Raw genomic sequence first — 22,472 nt, forward strand, 5'->3', positions numbered from 1 at the left:
GTGGGGCCCCCGGGCTCTGAACAGCCCCCCCGGGTGTGGAATTGGCTGGCAGAGCTCCTCTGGTAGGAGACGGGGGGAAGGAGGGAGGGTTATTTGGCCCTCTGGGGTTTCAGGAACCTGCTCTTTCTTCTGCCGAGTTCCTTCCGGAGACCACGCCTTCTGGGGCAAGACTTGCCGCAGCTCTCCTGGGTTATATAAACCGCCCGCAAGCAACCTGGAAGAATGTCAGATGTGCGAGTCCAGGCGGAGCAGAAAAGAGAGCGGGAAAAATGTTCCAACATCAAACAAAGGATGCTGAGGAGGACCTTGTGAAGATGCCAACCAAAGGTAGGAAGTCGTCCCTTCTCTTGGACATCCGACTTCTGCCCCAATTCCATGTCACCCTTGCCAAGGTAGAGGTCACACCTCACAGGGGTTCAGAGTTGGATGGGGCCTTGGAGGTCTTTTAGCCCAGTCGCCATGTACCACTCCAGACAGATGGTTGTCCAGTCTCTTCTTTAAAATCACCAGGGATGGAGCTTCCTAAACATCTGGAGGGCAGGCATTCCATTAACTAGTTGATCTGAGATTATAACATAACGGTAGGTCAGAGTCAGAAGAGACCTTGGAGGTCTTCTAGTCCAACCCCCTGCTCAAGCAGCAGATCTTCAATTATTATTTCTGACAAATGGTGGTCCAATGTCTTCTTAAAAGCCTCTGGTGTTGGAGCACCCAAAACTTCTGCATAAGCTCAGGGTAGCGACCGTTTCAAGAAAGACCAAGCCCCAATTCTTTGATTTCCAATTATTGCCAATACTCCGTCGCTTTGATTTTGGGGGGTGATGCTTGAAAAAAAGGGGTTTCTTGCCTCCTCCAAAATCCCATTCTTATCAGCTCCACTTCCTGCCTTATTTTGTAAGGTAACCAAGCTTATATTATAGTTATAGTTTATTAGATTTGCATGCCGCCCCTCTCCGAAGACTCCTATTCTCCTATTTGATCACACTCTTCAGCCAAAGAAGCTTCCCAGAAATCAATATTTGCACAAGCCAAAGACTTACAATCTTACAATCAACCAAACTAGAGATCAGTTTAGCATAGCACACAAGGAAAACCAAGCAGGAGAGAGAAGGAAAAACACAGATTTGTTTTAAATATTTTTTCCTCTCTCCTTTTAAAATATTTTAATTGAATTTAAAAACCGGAAACACAACCCAAAACAACAAAGACCCTGACCTTTAAATAAATTCCCACAGACATAATAAAGACCAACAAAATGAAAAACAAAAAAGGGGGAAAAACATAAATAAAACATAAATTTGGGATAAACATCCCCTTCTCATTCAGAATTTCGATTGGAGTTATGTATATTTTTACCTTGTTTTTCTTAACGTGTTGCTTTGCGTATTTACATACTTGCATACTTTAAACTTGGATTCTAATTCTCTTGGGCTGTCTTTCTATATAGTTTCTTTTCTTTTACCCTTTATGTCTTTTAACCAATTATAAAAGTTCTCCCATATTTTGTAATAACCTGAATCCTCCTTCCCTTCTAGTTTTCTTGACAGCATATCCATCATCTTTTTGATTACCATCCCCTCTTCTAAATGTTTTTTTTTCTCATAGGTTAAGAGGGAAGCAAATTCCCAATGATGAATTCATTTCATTGTAAAGAGGAGGGTCAAACTGGTTTGTGTCTTCCAAGGCGAACATGACGTGGGTCCAGTGGGCGATGTGGGTCCATTGTTGTGAAATGTATTATTGTCGATAGTCATAAAGCAAATTATGTGACAGCTTCCTGATTGATGTTGTCTTACATCCTGTCCTAGAAACATATCTAATGAAGACTAGTATGAAAATTGGTGGGTTATTTTCCTGCTATTAATTAATTAGGGACCAAAAGGAAGGGGTGTGGAATCAGAGGAGCTGATTAATGGAATTGCCAGCCGTATCAAAAGTTAGTCACCCTGTGCCAGGGCCATCCGGCTTCTAGCTTTTAAGCATCCAGGCTGTGTGTGTGTTTTGCCACAGCAGCAGCAGCAGCAGCAGCATCAAGCGGGAAGGAGTATCGGGCACGCAATCAAGAGACATGAGTTGCCACAGCAGGATAATTAATGCCCAGGCAGGGGTGAGCAATGAATTAGATCACAGGCTCATCACGGCATTCGAAATAAATGGGGAGGATGACACAGCCAAACCAGAAGAGATAATCAGCTCCGAGTCTGCGGAGAGGGGCGGCATGCAAATCCAATAAATTATTATTAATTATTATTATTTATTGTCCCCAAGAATGTTTTGAGAAGTGGTCTATTTATTTATTGGATTTGTATGCCGCCCCTCTCTCCAAGGCCTCAGGGCGGCTCACAACACATCAAAAACAATATATCATATACATATCTAAAAAAAAATCCAATTAATATAAGTAAAAAACTTTTAAACATTAATAAGATTTAAAATCATTCATACCATCCACACAGCAAAACATACTACACCCATCGTCCAAAGGGCTGAGGTCTAATGGCCCCAAGCCTGGTGGTTTAAATAGGTCTTTAAGCTTTTACGGAAGGCGAGGAGGTTGTGGGCAGTGCGAATCTTTGGGGAGAGCTGATTCCAGGGGGCTGGGGCCCCCACAGAGAAGGCTCTTCACTTAGGTCCTGCCAAATGACATTGTCTAGCTGATGGGACCTGGAGAAGGCCGACTCTGTGGGACCTAAACGGTCGCTGGGATTCATACGGCAGAAGGCGGTCCCAGAGGTAATCCGGCCCAATGTCATATAGGGCTTTATAGGTCATAACCGACACTTTGAATAGTGTCCGGAAACTAATTGGCAGCCAATGCAGTCCACGGAGTGATGGAGAAATATGGGTATGCCTTGGAAGGCCCATAACTGCTCGAGCGGTTGCATTTTTGCCCTCCTTGAGCTGCTTGATTCCCCTGCCGCTATGGCTCAGCTGGTATACCTGCCTTACCAGGTAGATCAGGTAGGAAACACCAACAGATCAGCTGACCTCACCTCATTGTGAGGCTCCACTGACAGAATTTTGCAGGTCTGAAAATACAGATCTCCTGCCGTCGTCTTTACAGTCTGAGAAAAAAAATAGGTCTGGTTCCCTTTGAGACTCTTAGTCCATCCATGATGCAGCTGGAGGCTATGCGGTCTCTTATCAGACTTTTCCGCAGGTGGTGTCTCTTCCCCACTCAAGGTCTTTCCCACGTACCAGCTGCAGGGAAGATGAGCCCTGCCGAGGGGCAGTAGGAGGATCCTTTGGGTCCAAAATGGTTTCTTCTGGTCAGTCTCAGCAGTTCTTCTCTCTCCTAATGCTGAGTTGCTAAATATTATTTATTTATTTCTAAAGAAGGAGGAGGAGAAGAAGAAGAAGCAGGAGGAGGAGGAGGATGTGGCTGCCATGGCCCTGGATATCCAACGCCCATAGATGCCATGAATGGTAAGTACCATGGCTCCTCCATCCTTCCGAATGGCAGGATGGACTAGACTGATGTTGGGACTAGACAGAAAGGGAGGACATTTCATATCAAACCACTCATTTGAACCGTGGCGTGTGGAATAAGCTCAACATGGATGTTGAGCCCTTTGGTAAGGGACAACCGACCTGGTATGGGGACCTGTGACCAGCAACCAATGCGCTCCAATCCCACAGATCCAGGAAGTGACTCAGAGTGCCACAGGGCAGCCACTAACACCCAAAGCACTCAATCTGATCTGATGCAACTAACAGGATAACAGAGTTTGTAAGGGACCCTGGAGGTTCAGGCAGGAAATGTTATCCTGTTTCAGACAAATGCAACCCTACATTGCATTAACAGAGGGATTCGATCAACATCAAGTGACCACTCTATAAAGCCTTAGTAAGACCACACCTAGAGTATTGCATCCAGTTTTGGTCACCACACCATAAAAAAGATGTTGAGACTCTTGGAAAAAGTGCAGGGAAAAATACACAATGAGCGGCTGCAGGAACTGGGCACGGCTAGTCGAGTGAAGAGGAGGACCAGGGGAGACGTGAGAGCATCTTCCAATATTTGTGGGGCTGCCACAGAGAGGAAGAAGGGGGTCAAGCTATTTTCCTAAATAGGGGTCCTATTTATGTTGTGCTCTGAGCACAGTTCCAAGTGTCCGGCAGGCAGGCTCGCATGTTCAAATGATATTTTTAAGTTTCAGACGCAGGGTTCTAAAATGTGAGGGATTTTTTACCCCCCTAGGCCCTCGAGAGAGGCTGATCTACGTGCCTTGCATCTTAACCGGCACAGGGAGGCAGAAGCCCGATTATCTCGCCACGGTGGACGTGGATCCCGAATCACCCAATTACTGCAAAGTACGAGTCTGCTTAGTTCTTTGGGACGACGTTGGGAATGCTTGTTCGGTTTCCTTTTCCTTGAACGCAAGTCACATTTGGTGGCTGGGGGGTGGGTGGGAGCGGAGTAAAGCTGCATGAAAACCCCTCAGGCTAAACTGGGGTTAGTTTTAACCACAGTTTATTGAACAAGCTAACGGGTACCACAGCGTATCATGAACTGTGGTGCAGCACTGTGTCTCTTGTGAATTTCTGCAGCTTCTTAAAGAGAAAGTGAAGGATGGCAAACTTCCTGGCTCAGGAATTCTGGGAGTTGAAGTCCACACGTCCTAAAAGGGCCATCATTCCCCAGCCCTGCTTGAAAGGTTGAAGAAGGACCCTTTATGCCCTTCTTGGTAGGCGTGAATACACAAGAACAGAAATTCTAGTCCTGTGATGGCAAACCTATGGCGCTCGTGCCAGCCATATCTGTCGGCACACAAGCCGTTGCCCTAGTTCAGCTCCAGCGCGGATGTGCGCACCAGCAAGCTGATTTCTGGCTTGTGGAGGGTGTTTTCGGCCTCCGAAGGGCCTCTGGGTGTCTCTCCCAGGAGATGAGAGGAGGCTGTTTTTGCCCTCCCCGGGCTCAAAGGACGCCTCTGGAGCTTGGGGAGGTTGAAAAATGGGCCTACTGGGAAATGGGGGTCATGTACACAGGCACAGGGGGCAGGGAAGCGGGGGTCGTGCGTATATGGGGGCAGATGGGGAAACATTGTATTGTGGTTGTGCGCTTGGGCTTTCAGTACCCAAGATAAAAAAAGGTTCGCCATCACTGTACTAGTCGTTTCAAGCCAATTGTCTCCTTGAATGACTTTGGTTGAAAAAAGAGACTCTTGTCTTAGAAGGCATAATTATTACTGCGATGTCAAGCATTTTAAGCCAGGCTGGAGGCCTAAAACGGGACGCTGTTTATGAAACTGAAAAATAAAACCCCATTTACCAGCATGTTCAGACACATTGCCGGTTTCTAAAAGACTTTCTGTTAATTACTAGAATCCCACGACATCAAAACCTGGGAATAATTAAGTTAAATCAAATTAAGAGAGTGCTTTGTTCTGAGCCCTGCAAAGCTCAGGTACTCTCAGTTTCTGGACCGTTTCAAGTCAGTCTGTTGGCGGATCTGCCTCTTTCACATGTCTGTGTCAGCAGGGTCATAGCCTAGATCCAGCTGGAACCCTCATGTGGGAACCATGGGAAGCCTCAAGGCAAGAGAGGGTCATTAGCAGGAACCAGAGGCACCAGTGCTATCCTGCACTGGGAATGCTCGCATTCCACAAAATTGGAAACACCGGCTCTCGCAATCACACACGCCGAGAACGCTCTCCTGTGACCCGATGGTGTCTGCAGGTCCCGATCCTAAGGGTTGGAACCGTTGTGCAGAGGCTGCGTGGATTTAATGGGCTATGCTGCTGAGGTTCTGCTTGCCACCTTGAAGAGCGAGAAACCTACTGTATTTTTCGGAGTATAAGACACACTGGAGTATAAGATGCACCTTAGTTTTTGGAGAGGAAAATGGGGGGGGGGGATCTGCCACCAGGTATTCATCTGGCTAGCATTTTTAGTCTGGTCAGCTTTAGCACATTATTTTATCCCCTGGTTAGGGCTGGAAAAAAAACCTTATTCTGAGTGAGCAGCAATGAAAAAAAGTCTGCAAAGACTTATGGCTGGGAAAAAAACCTTAGGAGAGAGTAACAGTAAAAAAAAAAACCCTGCAAACCAGTAAGAGCTGGGAAGATTGTTAGCACCTTGTTAGAGCTGGAAAAAACATTATTTGGAACAAGTAGCAATGAAAAAAAGCCTGCAAAGATTTAGGGCTGGAAAGAAAACCCATCTTCCGAGAGCTGGGAAGATTGTTAACACCTGGTTAGATCTTTAAAAAAAACCAAAGCTTAGAAAAAGCTACATTCAGAGGATAAGATGCACCCAAATTTTCAGCCTCTTTTGGGGGGGAAGGTGCGTCTTATACTCCGAAAAATATGGTACATTCTGCCAGCTACAATCCACACCCCTTTCCGCCCAGCAGGAGGAAACCTTTCTGCTAACAAAATTCCATTCTGCAAGCGGCATTCTGTGTCCAGACACACGCAAATCATGACCCCGGTGGAGAAGCCCAACTCCAGGAGAAAAGATAAATAACACGTCTTCAATCTTTCCCCACCAGGTTATTCACAGGCTGCAAATGCCCTACATTGATGATGAGCTTCATCACACCGGCTGGAACGCTTGCAGCAGCTGCTTCGGGGACACTACCAAGAGACGCAACCGCCTGGTCCTTCCCTGCCTCAACTCTTCGCGGATTTATGTGGTGGACACCGGGACTGACCCCGAGGCTCCCTCACTGTTTAAAGTAGGCCCACCTACACACCGTGAGAGGGTGCAAGCCTGGGAAATGGGTGGCAGAGGGATCACAAAGGACCCTGAAGTGGGTTAAACCCAAGGGACATTCCAGATGTGAGGATACTACCACCACCAATGATTCCGTGATCTTGTCTTTGTAAGATATTCAAGCCAAAGTCCGTTTCCAGAGACGTTAACCAATGTCGTCTTCTCTTCCTTGTCTCTTGTCTTGTCTTCCCCAACCTTGGCAGGTGATTGAGCCCAGAGAGGTCTTCTGTAAAACCAACCTGGCTACATTACACACCTCCCACTGTCTGGGCAGTGGAGAAGTCATGATCAGCTCCCTGGGGGACCTGTACGGCAATGGGAAAGGTACCGCTGGGCAGATCTGTTTCCCTTGGAAGATGTTGGGAGGGAAACCTTTTGCACAAACTCCAGGAACCTGAAATTTGAGCCCTGGGATCTCTTCCAGGCCTTGGCCACCTCTCGGGCCTCTCCAAGTGAGGGAAACCCCTTTCAGACAACTCTTCCCAGGAGCCCCCTGCACCTGCCTGAACTAATATGCATTCTTCCCACCTGCAGGTGGATTTGTTCTTGTGGATGCAGAAACGTGGGAAGTGAAGGGTACCTGGAACCGCCCAGGTGATGAGGCTCCGCAAGGATATGACTTCTGGTACCAGCCCAGGCACAATGTCTTAATCAGCACCGAATGGGGCGTACCCAAATACTTTGTGAATGGGTTCAACCCTGAAGACCTGAAGAAGGGTGAGAGGACAGAACACTGTGTTATCTTAAGGGATCCAAAATTCAGGAGGGTGGGTGGGCCGGACTACAAACGAAGGAGGGGTCGAAAAGACCTTGTCGACACTGATGGGGTGTTGGTGGCCATCTAGCCCAATCTTCTTGTTCAGCTAGCCTCTCTCCAAGAGATGGCACCTCAGCTTTTGCTTGGAGGCCTCCAATATGAGGAAGCCCACTGTCTGTCTATAGAACTGTTTAGCACAACCTTCCTGAGTACCCTCGTCCAGCAGTAGGCGTTCCTACTCACCAGAAGAAGTTGAGATGATTCTTCTCCTTTCCTCTGCAGAACGCTACGGCCGCCGCCTGAACGTGTGGGACTGGACCACTCAATGCCCCGTCCAGTCGATTGACGTGGGGGAAGATTCCGCACCACTGGAGATCCGTTTCCTGCACAACCCAGATGCCGCGCATGGCTTTGTGGGCTGCACCTTCGAGAGCTCCATACACCATTTTTTCAAGAAGGAGGTGAAAAAATAATAGAATTTCTCTCTCCTTTCCCCTTTCTGAAATAAGTGGCGTCCGGGGGCTTCAGTTCAGAATAAAATACAGGTTAAAGTGCGCCATTGAAAACAAAACATAATGTAATCATGAGTATGCTATGATCACAATAAAGAAATCCTTACAAAATGGGAACTTGAATGTAGCACTAACGAACGTAGCACGAATCCCAGCGTCCGGTGAGGTCCCACAGAGTTGGTCTCCTTAGGGTCCCGTTGACCAAGCAATGCCGGCTGGTGGGACCTAGGGGAAGAGCCTTCTCTGTGGGGGGGGGCGGCCCTCTGGAATCAGCTCCCCCCAGAGATTCGTACTGCCCCCACCCTCCTCACCTTCCGAAAGAGTTTAAAACCTCATCTTTGCAGCCAGGCCCGGGGTTTTTAGATCTTTCCCCCTGACCAATGAATGTTTTTAGTATGATTGTCGAATGAATTGAAATGATAGTTTTTTTAAAATTAGAATTTTAAGGAATGTTTTAATGTATTATTAATTGGATTGCTTATTACTGTTTTCTGGTTTATATGCTGTGAGCCGCCCCGAGTCCTTGAAGAGGGGCGGCATACAAATCCAATTAAATCTTAAATCTTACCAGTTGATCTTGTTTCTACCGCAGAGAAACTGTGTTAGATTTGCTGAAGACCAGAGCCGATAGGTACAGTTGCCTGGCAGAGATAAGAAAGAATTATGACAGAATTGGGATAAAATTCAGTAGTTTGCACACTAGAGAAGTATTTCAAATGCCACCGAGATCAGGTCTTCAAATTAGGAGGCAGTTATGAATAGGAAGTGGGAGGCGAGGTGCAAATTAGTTTGCGTGGGAGAGCTTAGCACTCCCCAACCAACCAGCCTTGCATAATATCTTGCAGGATGGGTCGTGGACAGCAGAGAAGGTCATCCAGATTCCAAACAAAACGGTCACTGGGTGGTTCTTCCCCGAAATGCCATGTGAGTAAATAAAGTTCTGTCTAGTTGTCCCTAAATTAAGGATTTTAAGAACCTTTGGAGAATGAGCTGAGAACCCTCAGAACGGAGAGAGATCTACACATTTTGGAGAATGACGATCCGTGAAAAATCGGTAATAGAATTCTCTTCCCAACCTTATTTCTCGCCAACTTCTCTTCTCCAGCATTCGTCACGGACTTCCTCATTTCACTGGATGATCGTTTCATCTACCTGACCAACTTTCTTCACGGCGATGTCCGGCAGTACGACATCACTAACCCCCACTGCCCTCGTCTGACGGGCCAGGTGAGCTCCCTCCCACCTAAAGATCGGGAAATCATGGTTTCTTACTTAGGATCCTTCCAGAATCAGAACTAGGATGTTGGGTTAATCAGAAAGCTAATCCAGCTCTGATTTATTGGCACGTGGTAGAAGAACATCCATGTTTCGAGGGGGTCCATCTCCAAATCATCATAATTTAACAACCCCATAATCCCTTGTGGGGTGAAGTCTGGGCATCTGAATAGAGCTAGCAGAATGTTTTAATGTCTGGATGCCTTTCCTGTCGCCAATGCAGAGTTTTATTTGTTGCATCCAGAGAGAAATCTCTCTCCTGATTGTGAGGCAAGAGGCTCCACCTCTAGGCCACCACACCACTCTATTGGGGTCCACCTCTAAATACTGCTTGTTATACTTAATTGTTTCTTTTTCTAACTAAAACTTCCTATCTAACCCATCATCAAATTTCATCCATCTTTTTGTAAAATTCAGAATCTTCTTTAACTTTCATTGTCAGTCTATTCATTTCTGCGCAATCCAACATTTTCTTCAAAACTTCTCCTTCCGTCGGTATCACATTTAAGGCCTGAGCTTACCTTATCTTTGGGTACTGCAGGTGTTTGTTGGAGGCAACATCTTCAAAGGTGGGGTGGTGACTGTGATTAAGGATGAAGAGCTGGACTGCCAACCAGATCCCGTCATGCTCCAGGTAAGGGTCTCTTTTCTCAGATTCAGGATTTTGGACACTTAGGGGAAATGTGTGGGACGTAATAGTCGACGGACAGTGTGGCTTCTTTCTCCTTGGTGGGACACCTTGAAATGCTGCAAATGACTTTCCTGAGGCAGACTAAAACTAAGGAGCCACATGTACCTCTTTATGGACCTCCGACATTTCTTGACCACTCCTCGCTTTTTTTCCACCTTAGGGAAGGAGAGTCTACGGAGGGCCCAATATGGTCCAGCTGAGCTTGGACGGGAAAAGACTTTATGTCACCAACACTTTTTACACACCATGGGATAAGCAATTTTACCCACAACTGGTCAGGTACGAAGCTTTCTTGACAGATGAAGAAAACTCTGCGCAAATTGGGGCAAGGGAGTTGCCCTCCTTCTTGCGTTATCCTCCAGATCAATCCTGTGCCTATTTTGAGGCTCCGATAACCTTCTTTTCTTCTCCCTTTGCAGGGAAGGCTCAGTCATGCTCCAGATTGACGTAGACACGGAGAACGGGGGTCTGTGTTTGAATCCATACTTCCTGGTGGATTTCGGGAAGGAGCCGTGGGGTCCCGCTCGTGCACACGAAATGCGTTACCCGGGAGGAGACTGTACTTCGGACATCTGGGTCTGAGATCCTCCTTTGAGCTCACCGTCTTACTAAGCTAGCATTTAGAGGGCAGGAAATGGAGCAAGAGCAACACAAACCCAGGATGGTGATTTGTAGCTTAATCCCATTGCACCAATTTCCACCTTTTCACTTAACCAGTGTGCAAAATCAGGAAATAAGCTAGCTCACTCATCCTTCAGTCAGTGCCATAGAGCTAAGGCGCACACTTGTTTCTTCATCGTTCTTCTCTCCTTGCTTTGCTGCAGATGCTACAAGCTCAGCTCCATTCAGAGGAAGTTCCTCTACATTCTGTTGCCAGGTGCAAAACTCTGGCGCATCTCTACATATTTTGCAAGCCTTCTGATGCAACCCTTGCAAATTGGTGGGGAACTGATTTTTATTTATTAATTGGATTTGTATGCCGCCCCTCTCGGCCCCTCTTCTGGCAGTTCTTGACATACGCGAACAGAGAAATTAAAATTCTCATTGTAATAAATTTTTTCTTGGTAATACAGACTTTGTTGGATAATCTTTTATTTGAAGCAGAGAACATCAAGTGGTTGACCCCCATGGCACTCAAAACAGGACCAGAGTTGAAATCTTCTACCTGCAAGCACGTAGCTAGTAGTGTGTGTAAATTCACAAATATCTTCATATCATCTTCATTAAGTTCCTTTGTCGCTGGTTCTATAAAAGCATTTGACACAACAAATGCCTGGAAATTATTTCCTTCAATATCTGTGGCGAATCTCCACATCTTCCAGGTACATGAAAAGCTGGGGTCCCATTATAACCCAGTCCTACCCATAAGCCACCTCCACGAATTCCAGCCCTCCTAATTGCCTTCTGCCAGGTAAAAATTGCCACCCTGAACTGTTCAGACCTGAATAAAAGGAGGCTAAATACAGAGACGAACAATTTAACCTGCTCTATGCGCTAATCGACTCAATCAGGAAATAATGTTTGCATTACACCGTCAATAGACAATTATCTCCATCTTCACCTCCCACGTTTCCTTCTCATCTCATGACTGACTTGCTACATAATCCTCAAACACGCGCCATAGGTGTGGCAAGGTGAGATGAAACCAGTAACTATGTTGACATGATCCTTCGCTTCAATCTTGGCTCCTGGGGGGTTGCGGGGAAAAAAATCTTTATGTGTTTTTCTTGTAATGCATTTTGAAAGCCTCTGAAGGACCAACTCTGCTTCCTTCCTGGGGCTGAGAGGGAACGACTTTTGTGCCTGAAACAGGATTAAAAATGTAGGGCTTCCTGTTGTCTAACCCCCAACACTTCTCCCTTAGACTCTCCACGATTGACCTCTCCAGGTTCCTAAGAGGCCAGTAAGGGGCGTACATAAGTGCACTGGTGTGCCTTTCGTCCCCTGTCCAATTGTCTTTCCTTTATCTCATATATCATATATATTTTCTTTCTTTCATATATCCTCTCCTCTACGTTCACTTTACCCTTATATATATTACTACATGTCTATTTTTCTTTCTATGTATTTGTGTATTGGACAAATGAATGAATGAATGAATGAATAAATAAATAAATAAATAATAACCCAGCATTTTTAACCATCATGCCAAACTGGACCTCCATTTATGGATTTAGTCCAGGGAATTCCAAACATGACAACTTTAAAACTTGTGGACTGGAAATGTATTTATTAGGCATAATTAGAGGCAAACATAGCAAAGAAAATTACTACTTAATAAATCACTTACTTACTGCTGCAAGATTAGCATATGCACAAGTCTGGAAACAAGATAAGATTCCAAACAAAGAAACGGTAATTAAAAAAATATTAGACTGCGCGAAATTTAGCAAATTAACATACGAAATTCAAAACCAACAAAATAAGGACTATTACAAAGTGTGCGAAAAAATTTACAACTGGGTGGAAATTAAGAAAAAGGTATAGTAAATAGAATTGTTAAAAAATAAATCTTGTAAATATATCAAGTGTAAATGTTTAATGTTGTATTGTTTGATGTCTAAATGTTTGTAAGGCATATAAAATAATTTAAAAAAAAAAAACTTGTGGACTTCAACTCCCAGAATTCCCCAGCCAGAGTGAATTCTGGGAGTCGAAGTCCACAAGTCTTAAGATTGCCAAGTTTGGAAAGCTCCGACTTAGGCCATAATTAATGTTGGCTGCAGGAGAGGGATTTCCCCCTATCTGAAGCACTGCCAGGTAATCAGCCAACGGATCAAAGAAGAACCAGCTGGCTCTCTGCCAGTTTTCCTGGTTACCCAGATTTTGGCAACCCTGTTCTGGAAAGAACTTTTTCTGCGTTAAACAGGAACCAAGGCTGTTCTTGGTATCTGCCAGAAGGCAGGGAAGGAGCGAATGCAAACAGCCCGCCAAGAAAAGGAAGACAAATTATTAAATACATCAATCTGATATTAATAGCCTGGGAAGGAATTCCATGGAGACTCTTTTGCACCTTACATTTCTATTACATCGGTTCTGAAAATGAATGCCCTTGAGTTAAGTCCAGTTCAAGTGGACTCAAGGTACAGGTTTCACAGCAGAGGAGGTTGGTAAGGACATGCATTTCAACCACCGAAATCGAGACAAAACATGAATGGTCTTTGCTCGAACAGAAGCTCCAACGTCAGTTTATTGAGGAGCAAAACTCAGCTTAAGCTTCTCGTAGAAAAATCCTGAGCATCAGGAGACTCCCAAAGGGTGGACTTTAACTCTGGCCATTTAACCTTAGGCAAACAAATCCTCACTGAGGTTTCGACAGAATGACCGAGTGGGAAGGGACCTTGGAGGTCTTCTAGTCCAACTCCCTGTTCAGGAAGTTTTGATTCCTTCTGCATCTGGGCACCTGGTCTTCCACTCCTAGTCTGAAGGTTAATAAATTAACCCATTCTAGCAAGAGTCACAGCGTCTTTTTAACAAACAGGCTTTTCTCCTTGAGATGCTACTTCTTTGCCTGCTCCTATGTGTGGCTTTCTCCAGATGGGGCAATAATGCCCTGTCCTGACACAAGGGGGCGATCCCACACTGTGCCCAAGCATAGATATCCCTGGCTGTGGGACAGCCCTAATCCAGGACTTTTAAGCGTCTCCAACTAATAGCCATAAGCCATCGGAGGTCACACCTTCAGTCACAACACTAAGGGCAGGCGGCAAAGGAGGAGGAAGGACAGTTTCTCAGTTTGTGAGTCTGTCCAGGTTGAAAACGGAATGCTCCTGTGTTCACATTTCCATTTTAAGCAGTTCAATTGACAAGCAAGACAAACGAAAGCAAACCAAGCAATAATTTCCCTCTGAACCCTTAACATGAAAGTGGTTTGCTTTCACCTTCAGTCGCTTAACAAGCCTTTATTTGATACAACAACGGAACTTTGGAATGTGTGAAGTTAACTTTTGCGAAGTTAAACATTGCCTGGTTGGTCTTCCGCCACAGAACTTGAATCAAACTTTGAAAGGTCCAAGTTCGCAGAATGAGAGAGTTGAAAAAGGGGCTTTGGAGGTCACTTAGACTTAATCCCCTTGTCTGGGGTGGGAATGCCAAGGGATACGACTTGGAGTCCTTTTTCTCACATTCGGGACGGCGCTATCTCGAAGTCCCAGGAATATTGGCGGGTACAGCTCCGTTTTCTACCAAATCCAACGAGGGTCATAGGCAGGAAGGTAAAACCTTTATGAAGAGGAGGAGGGGATAAGAAAAAGATGTAAAAGTCTAGCTAAGAAGTCAGAGCTGGAAGGGAGGGATTGAAAGACAGACAAGATGGGAGGTTCAGACTCAGTTAATCACTCCTGAAATGCCAACTGCGGAGTCATCAAAAGCCTTAGCCAATAGCTCGCACTCAGCAACAGAAAGAGCTGAGCAGGTGAAATGCAGAGAAGGGATGCCAATGCTAACCAGAAGAAAGCTAATAAACCACAACAAAGGCCCACCAGATGAAAAGCGCTGAGCCTCTGAAAAGCAGCTGAGGCTCAGGGCAGAGCGCCAGTGTTCTCTTTTTTTATGTTTGGATAGTACTTTCCCAGCTTGATCGCCAGAGCAGCAGAACTCTTAATTCTCCCTCCTTCCAGTCTTCCCAATGCAAAAACTGGGAAAATTTCAAAAGGCTGGGATAAGGTTACCACCAGTTTTGAAAATGAAAGTTATTTAGGTTAGGACACAGCTGACGGTGCTTGCTGGGACTATGTCGAGAGGCACAGAGTTTTCACGGAATTTGGAGAAGAGGCGGCGGTTGCGATTCTAACCTCAATTCAAGATTGCAAAAGAACCGAGGATGCTTCTTGGATGAGAAAGGAAGCATCTTTAAAACCAAAAGGATGTTCACTTTTACTAATCTTTTGAAAAAGTACCTTTGGTGAAAACCAATTCAAAAAACCTTCACATAACTTGAGGGGCAGGTGATGTGCAGGAGGGCCTCCATTCCTTTCACAAAGCCCTCAGATCATGAAACCACCCCCAAATTACATAGTTTCTGTTTCTTACGGCCTTCTGTCTCCAGTAGGTAATTCTAAATGTTCAACAAATGGCTTATCCCCTGAAAATCTTGTTATTCAGTTCTGATTCAGGAAAACAATAAAACTGGAAGATGCCATGGGGGCTCAGATAACCTGTTCTGAAGATAAAATCAAGTTTGATGAGAAAAAGATGAAACAAAGATATTAAGATATTAATAGCTTTAAGATATTAAGTCCTCTGGTTTTTGGTTTTTTTAACAGCCCCAAAGGACATGAAGCGAAACTCAGTTAGCTCCCATGGAGTATATAAGTCGGCTGTAAGAAAGCAGGGGAACCTCAGGTACGCAAGCACAGGCACAGCAAAAGAGCAATGGAGACAAAAAAGCTCAAACAACAAACAAGGGATGCCGAGAAGCAGCCTCCGAAGAAGCCGAGCGAAGGTAGGACGTCAATCCATTTCTTGGGTGGGAGACTGCTGACTTTTTTTTGCAAAGGCTGCCTGTCAGCAACTTTCCTTAAAACACCTGTGACTCCCTTCTATCTTCTGATGCAGAGAAGCTAAATATTTCTCTTTTTTAAAGAGGAGGAAGAATGTTGCTATCCAGAATGTTGCTGTCCGATGCCCTTGGATGCCATGAAAGGTAAGAAGGGGTCCTATCCTCCCATTTGGGAAAGCAGGGCTGGGAAGGGGCCCAGCCACAGAGATGAGGGGTGGGCTCACATCTCCTATTAATCCGCTTCGTTGTGGAATGCAGAGCAAATCAGTTGAGCCATTTGGCGTGGGACCATTGATCTGGTATCGGAATCCCTTTAAGGTTCAGGCCCAGGAACCTATAATGTGGACCTTTTCCCTAGGACCTCAAGAGACGTTGATGTACGTGGTTTGCATCTTAACAAGGACGGGGACCCAAATGCCTGATTATCTCGCCACGGTGGATGTGGATCCAGAATCTCCCACTTTTTGCCAAGTACGAGGATACTCGGATATTTGGGGCAATGTTGCAAATGCTTGTTTGGTTTCCCTTTCCTTAAGCCTCTCTTTAGTATCTTGCATTGAGGAGTATTTATACTAACATGTTAAGACACATTCTCTGTTTCCAAAAGACGTGGAAACCTAGGAACAATTGACTTCAATCAAATTACAGGAATCCTTGTTCTAAGCCCAACAAAGTTCAGCAGCTTCCAGTGTGTTTCTAGTCGTTCTGTTCCTCTGTATCTAATGGGTATCCTCAGTCCGATTTGCCACCTATACAAAGACACCTTAACTAGGTGCAGCTGAGGAAGGAGCCATCATGTGAGAGCTGAAGGGAGCCTAAAGGATCATCAGCTGGTGTTGTGAGTGGTCCATGTCAGCCTCAGGATATGTCTGATTTTAAGGACGATGAGCCGGGTTCCTTAGTTTATCCTGGGTTAAGGAGGTTATCAGAGGGAAATGAAGTTGACAGTGATTGAGGGGTGCCTCATGGAGTTGAAGTTACAATGGGAAGTTAATCCCTGTCAGATAGTGATCATGAGGCATTAGAAAATGAGTGGTTAAGTCCAAGATGTGGGAAAAAATAATAAGAAGATAAGAGGTTCAAGGTAAGAGGTATTAATCCACATTTACTAGCTCTGTGGTTTGTAGACGTCACTTCCACGATTTAGCTGGAAATGTAGGGGTGGTCTGACAACTGCGCTGAAAGACAATGGCGAAGATTTTAGTGGCTTTCTTGAAAGACAAGAGTAAAGATTTATGAGAGGCTTCTCAAAATGAGTCCAAAGATGCTTTGCTGAACTGTCTGCTGTTGTCCGATAAACTTTTGCCTAAAGCAGTGATTTATAGCTTGTTATCTCCAAGCTATTCAGAATGGAACGTTAACTATGCCAGAAGAACTATTAGCTTCCCACCGAGAGAGAATTCCCCAGGTGTGCTGTTTGCATTTTACCTGACTATATTTCCATGTATATAAACTGCTATGAAGAACAATAAAAGGGGATCTTTTGGAGAATTTGTGGGAAACGTAGCCATGCCTAGAACAGTTGGTACCGCAGACTCCTATACGATAATGCACTGGATCTGCTATCAATCCATAAAATAAGCAGGCGATGCTCGGATGAATGCTTTTGCCTTTAAACATGTGAGAACTTCACGTCCAGGGTGGCAATGGTAGAGCGCTTTTGCGCAAAGGGCACATGAAAGATTGGGAAAGGAAAAAGATTGTGAGTTTAGGCATAAATATCAAGAAGTAGACTTTTCTACTAACAAAATTCTATTTTGCAATCAGTGTTCTTCATCCAAAGATACGCAAATCACGAACTCTTGAGAAATCCAACCCGAGCCAACAACGTAAAGCAATGCACATTTAATCTCTGCCTATCCAATCTTTCATAACCAGGTTATTCACCGGCTGCAAATGCCATACATTAATGATGAGCTTCACTTCATGAGCTGGAACACTTGCTGCAACACCTTCGGAGACACCACCAAGAAACGCAACAAGCTGGTCCTTCCAGGTTTTGATTCTTCGCGGATTTATGTTGTGGACACCGACACTGACCCCCAAGCTCCCTGCCTGTTCAAGGTAGGCCCATCCATCCTGGCTTGTATAGGTTTCTGTGAGGAAGTGCAAGAGACTTTAAACCTCTGATTACAACCACTATTGATCTCTTGACCTTCACTTATTTTGCTCGTCCTTTTTATATGTGGTCCAAGTCAAAATCCATTTCCGCAGACACTGGATTTTTAAAAAATGCATACACCTGATTTTTATGATTCTTAAGTCTTTCTGCAAAATTGTTGATTTTAACCGAAAAGGAGAATAATTTAACAAAAAAGATCCTACTTTTACAAGAAAATTACCTACAGCATAGGATAGTAACCAGTTTACCATTCCCACATCTGCAATTTATTGCAGTATAGAAAGAAATCCTGACAAACGTCCCAAATATACAACAGATGTCACACTAATTTTCAAATGTTTTATTTCACCCTGTCACAGCCTCATGTTTCAATGACTGCAGGTAGGCTCTGAGATTTTAGATCAAAGCTATTTGAAGAGTTACAAAGAAAAACAAAACTACAGTGCAAGAGTTTTTATTTTCTCTCCCTCCCCCCAACCTTGACAGGTGATTGAGCCCAGAGAGGTCTTCTGTAAAACCAAAGGAGCTTCAATATTTGTCCCACACTGTATGACCAATGGAGAAGTCATGATCAGCTCCCTAGGGGACCTATTTGGCAATGGAAAAGGTACCGTTGGGCAGTTGTTTTCCAGTTCAGTTTAAGGTGCTGTGGTATGGCTCTGAAGATGTTGGGAGAGAAACTTTCTCCACAAATTCCAAAAACCTGAAATTGGAGTCCTGGCTGTTGCCACCTCTGGGATAATTCTGAATGGGGCCAACTACTTTCACCCTACCCTTCCTGGGAATCACCTGTATGAATTCATTTGAACCCCAACCCACAGGCGCATTTATTCTGGTGGATACGGAAACATGGGAAGTGAAGGGTACCTGGAACCGCCCTGGGGATGAGGCTCCACTAGGATATGACTTCTCATACAAACCAAGGCATAACGTCCTATTCAGCACAGAACTGGCGATCCCCAAATTTCTCGTAGATGGATTCAACCCTAAATTTCGGGGAAAAGGTGAGAAGACAGAACATTATCTGACCTTGAAGTCCATCTGTTTGGGGGGGGGATTGAACTGTTATCTAAAGTGGGACCCATAACTCCCTGTGGAAGTGTGGGGTGGGGTGGCTATTTAGTCCAACCCTATAGTCTATATAAAGCTAGTCCTTCACCAAGAGGTGGCACCTGCAGCTGCTTGGGGTTCTCCAAAATGAGAAAGCCCACCACCCTTCTCAGGAACTGCTTAGTGAAACCTCCGCAACCTCCTGTAGACCCTCTGGCAGGAGGCATTCCTACTCACCAGAAGTTGTTGAGATAAGTCTTTCCCTTTCCTCTGTAGACATCTTTGGCCGTCGACTGAACGTGTGGGACTGGTCTACCCACTGCCTCGTTGAGTCCATTGACATGGGGGACGATTCAGTCCCCTTAACAGTCCGCTTCCTGCAAGACCCTGATTCGTCACACGGCTTTGTGAGCTGTTGCTTTGATGGTTCCATGCATCATATTTACAAGGATGAGGTGAAAAGAAGAATTTCTTTATCCTTTGCCCCCGCGACACCGCACATTTCCATCAGAAACAATTGGCATCTGAGGGTTCAGCTCAGAATAAAATAAATGGATAAAATGCGGTATTAAAGAGAGCGCATAATACCAATAGCCCCCTCCACTTGTCACCGTGGTCATTAAGTGAATTACATGGTTATTAAGCGAAATTAGACTTCTCCACTAAAAGCTCTGCATGTCCCAAACAACCCTGTATGTTTTGCAGGATGGGACATGGAACACGGAGAAAGTAATAAAGATTCCAGACAAGAAGGTCACCGGGTGGTATTTACCTGAAATGCCAGGTAGGTAAATATAGTACAGGAGGGCTTTTCTTTTATTCTTATCTCTCAACCCTCTACATTCTTCATGTGTATGAATGAATGTATATGCTGCCCATTTTGCTGTCATGAGACTCTGGAGGGCTTTTCACATGATAAAACAATAATATAAAATACAGTATTAAGGAATCCTCCATCTTCAAATTAAGGATTTTTAGCAGAGAACAGACTGCGAACAAGCTGAGTCTCATCATAACCTAAAGTCACTTGCAGCTTTTGGGGAGATGAAAATTATTGTGAATGTTGCACATGCCAGAGAATTAAGCCATCCAACTTTCTTCCTGATCTTATTTCTGAGCACTTTCTATTCTCCAGCGCTTATCACTGATTTCATTATCTCATTGGATGACCGTTTCCTGTATATGGGCAACTGGTTTCATGGCGACGTTCGACAGTACGACATCACTGATCCCCACTGCCCTCGGCTATTGGGCCAGGTGAGCTCCTTCCCACTTAAAATCTTGGAAGGTTTGGGGTCCTTGCACAAGTCCCTTCTTTCCACCATTGGAACCAGAATGATGTGTTAAGAAAAGCACTAATCCTGCCCTCAGTTATTGGCAAAGCATCTCTAAAGGTGTTCAGATGGGGTGAACTTCCAAATACCACAGTCTGGTCTAAAGAAGATTGCGGCTTGGGGAAGGGGAGACTGTTCATCAGCCTGAACTGACCCTTCCTTTGGGTCCTGCAGGTGTTCGTAGGAGGCAGCATCTCCAAAGGCGGAGTGGTGACTGTCATTAAGGATGAAGAGCTCGACTGCCAACCAGATCCCCTCACGATCCAGGTGAGCCTCAGTTTTCTGGGCATCAGCCCTCCCTGGAAAACCAGGCAGGTTACGCAACTAGATGCACCTATTTTACTTTATGGTGAGGCTACTTTAAGAGAATCTTGCAAGTCTGACAATACAGTATAACATTCCTCCTGCCACTTTTAATTGCTTGAGTACCTGTTTTCTTTCTCTGACTGTTAAGCCACCAGCCTCTCCTTCCTTTCATCTGATTGTTTCCAAGCCCACAAATAAATCTCCTGCAGATGATTAGACTAAGGAACTACTGTATATATAAGCCTCCTTGGATCCCCTAAATTTCTTGACCACTCCTTGCTTTTTTTCGCCTTAGGGAAGGAGAGTCTACGGGGGACCCCAAATGCTCAAGCTCAGCCTGGATGGAAAAAGGCTTTATGTTACCAACAGTCTCTACACACAGTGGGATGAGCAATTTTATCCACAACTATTGAGGTATGAAATCTCTCAACCGACGAAGAACATTCAAACCAAATTTGCAGGGAGGTGGGCTCATCTCCTCCTCCTCTTTCTTGTAATTCATGCCAAATGAATCTTGTTCCTACTTTCTACTACGTTGATATTGTCTCTATTAATACTTGAATTGCACACAAAGTTTTCCCATCTCTAGAATTCCTTAATTGTTTTTTTCCAGCATTATGATAGGCAAGCAAAGGACCCTCCTTCCTAACCTTGAATCCATCTTCTTTTGCAGGGAAGGCTCAGTCATGCTCCAGATTGACGTAGACACGGAGAACGGTGGTCTCTGTGTGAATCCGGAATTCCTGGTGGATTTCGGAAAGGAGACGTGGGGTCCCGCTCGTGCCCGTGAAATGACTTACCTGGGAGACTGTACTTAGGACATCTGGGTCTGAGACATTCCTCTGAGCCGACCCCTTTGCTAGGGTGGAATTTAGTGGGCAAGGAACTGAAGCAGAGCACAAGTGTTGGTTTATAGCTGTCCGATCCATGGAACTGTCATTCTTCAGGGGAAGGGGGAACCGTTGCCTGCATTATTGACTTTATTGCTTTCTTCCTCAGGTACCCTATATCCTGCATGTCATTGATTTATAATTCTTTCCCTGGTATCAAGGCATCTGGCCTTGATCTGGCCTTTTGTGGAGGGGGAGGGAGGGTCATGTGGATTGCATCATTTGAAAGCTGGCAGAAGATGATCCTGAGAAACGTCCCTTATCCCATTCTCAAAGTGGCATCACAATGACATCTTCATGCCTCCATTCACATCTGACTGTAGGGAGCAGTTCCAATTAATTTTATTCTACTTACATTACTTGAGATCATCAGAGTCTGCTTTTATTTCATCCTACTATCACCCCTGTTCAATAAAAGTTTCCTTTTGAAATGTTTCAAGTCTTTACTTTCTTGAATAAGTGGGAGAGGCCAGATTTTACAGTAGTTTAATCCCGCTGGACAGATTTCCATCTTAGAGGAGGATGTGAACAGATAATTTGTCATTGCAATAAAAAACTTTCTCGATAATACAAACCCTGGAGTGTAAATTTTATTTAGAGAGGAGAGCGGCAACTGTATATTTTTTTCTCACAATACAGTTTAAAAGCTCCTTAATGACCAACGCCTTCTTCCAAGTGTTTAGAGAGGAGGGGCTCAAAGTCATCCAGCTTGGCGTTCATGCCTAAAAGATAACTAAAATTTATGGTCCCCAGCATCTAATCCAGCACCTTTAACCATTACACCACATTGGCATTCCATCCATAATTTAAGCTATAATTAATGCTAGTCAGCTCAGAAGAATTTTCACCCAACTATCCTCAAGCATTACTAGATAACCACAGCCGACCAATCAGAGATGACGCTGGCTCTTTTAATTCATGCATCTTCTGTACAAGGGAAGAGGGAATTCAGCAAACTGAGGAAAAATCCATCAAAATTGGGAGGACACAACATTGTCAGGGGGCTTCATTTGAAAGACACGATAGGCCCTGATGTTCTGATGTTGTCAGCTCTCAGAAAAATACATTCAACTCCACAGGATGTAAGTTCCACAGCAATCAGGCTGGTAGCATACACATCTCAACCACAGACATTTAGGCATAACATGAAAGGTATTTGTTCCAACAGAAGCTCAACCAACAAGGCAAGGAACCAGTTTCTCACAACAAAGTCCCAAGGGAGGACTTTCCGCCAGAGAATGAAAATTTGAAAACACTTCTCCCAGCAATGACACTACCTCTGATATCTGCATCTAAGAAACTCCCCAACTTTAGACAT

The 22,472-nt window shown here is 44.8% G+C and overlaps 2 protein-coding genes across 3 annotated transcripts; both read left to right on the top strand.

The window, feature by feature from the left end:
• Positions 1-222: 222 nt before the first annotated feature.
• On the top strand, positions 223-10,976 carry LOC139175515 (methanethiol oxidase-like). Its single transcript, XM_070766653.1, is given in 13 exon segments — positions 223-259; positions 262-327; positions 3,337-3,426; positions 4,202-4,314; positions 6,494-6,679; positions 6,921-7,041; positions 7,252-7,434; positions 7,757-7,935; positions 8,832-8,910; positions 9,092-9,213; positions 9,803-9,895; positions 10,113-10,231; positions 10,372-10,976. Coding segments are annotated over 13 exon segments (1,551 nt in total). The 3' UTR covers positions 10,535-10,976.
• A 4,607-nt stretch (positions 10,977-15,583) lies between these two features.
• LOC139175564 (methanethiol oxidase-like) lies at positions 15,584-21,082 on the top strand. 2 transcript variants are annotated; one of them, XM_070766724.1, is made up of 11 exons: positions 15,584-15,596; positions 15,811-15,923; positions 17,331-17,516; positions 18,061-18,181; positions 18,396-18,578; positions 18,901-19,079; positions 19,330-19,408; positions 19,760-19,881; positions 20,133-20,225; positions 20,560-20,678; positions 20,938-21,082. In XM_070766724.1, exons 1-11 carry the CDS (start codon positions 15,590-15,592, stop codon positions 21,080-21,082), a joined length of 1,347 nt encoding a protein of 448 aa, XP_070622825.1. In that variant the 5' UTR covers positions 15,584-15,589. The 2 variants fall into 2 exon arrangements, with proteins under 2 accessions (XP_070622825.1, XP_070622824.1); XM_070766723.1 differs by lacking the exon at positions 17,331-17,516 and having other exon boundaries at positions 15,590-15,596.
• The last annotated feature ends 1,390 nt before the right edge of the window (positions 21,083-22,472 follow it).

Source organism: Erythrolamprus reginae, chromosome 13 (genome assembly GCF_031021105.1).
Source record: "Erythrolamprus reginae isolate rEryReg1 chromosome 13, rEryReg1.hap1, whole genome shotgun sequence".
NCBI lineage: Eukaryota > Metazoa > Chordata > Lepidosauria > Squamata > Dipsadidae > Erythrolamprus > Erythrolamprus reginae.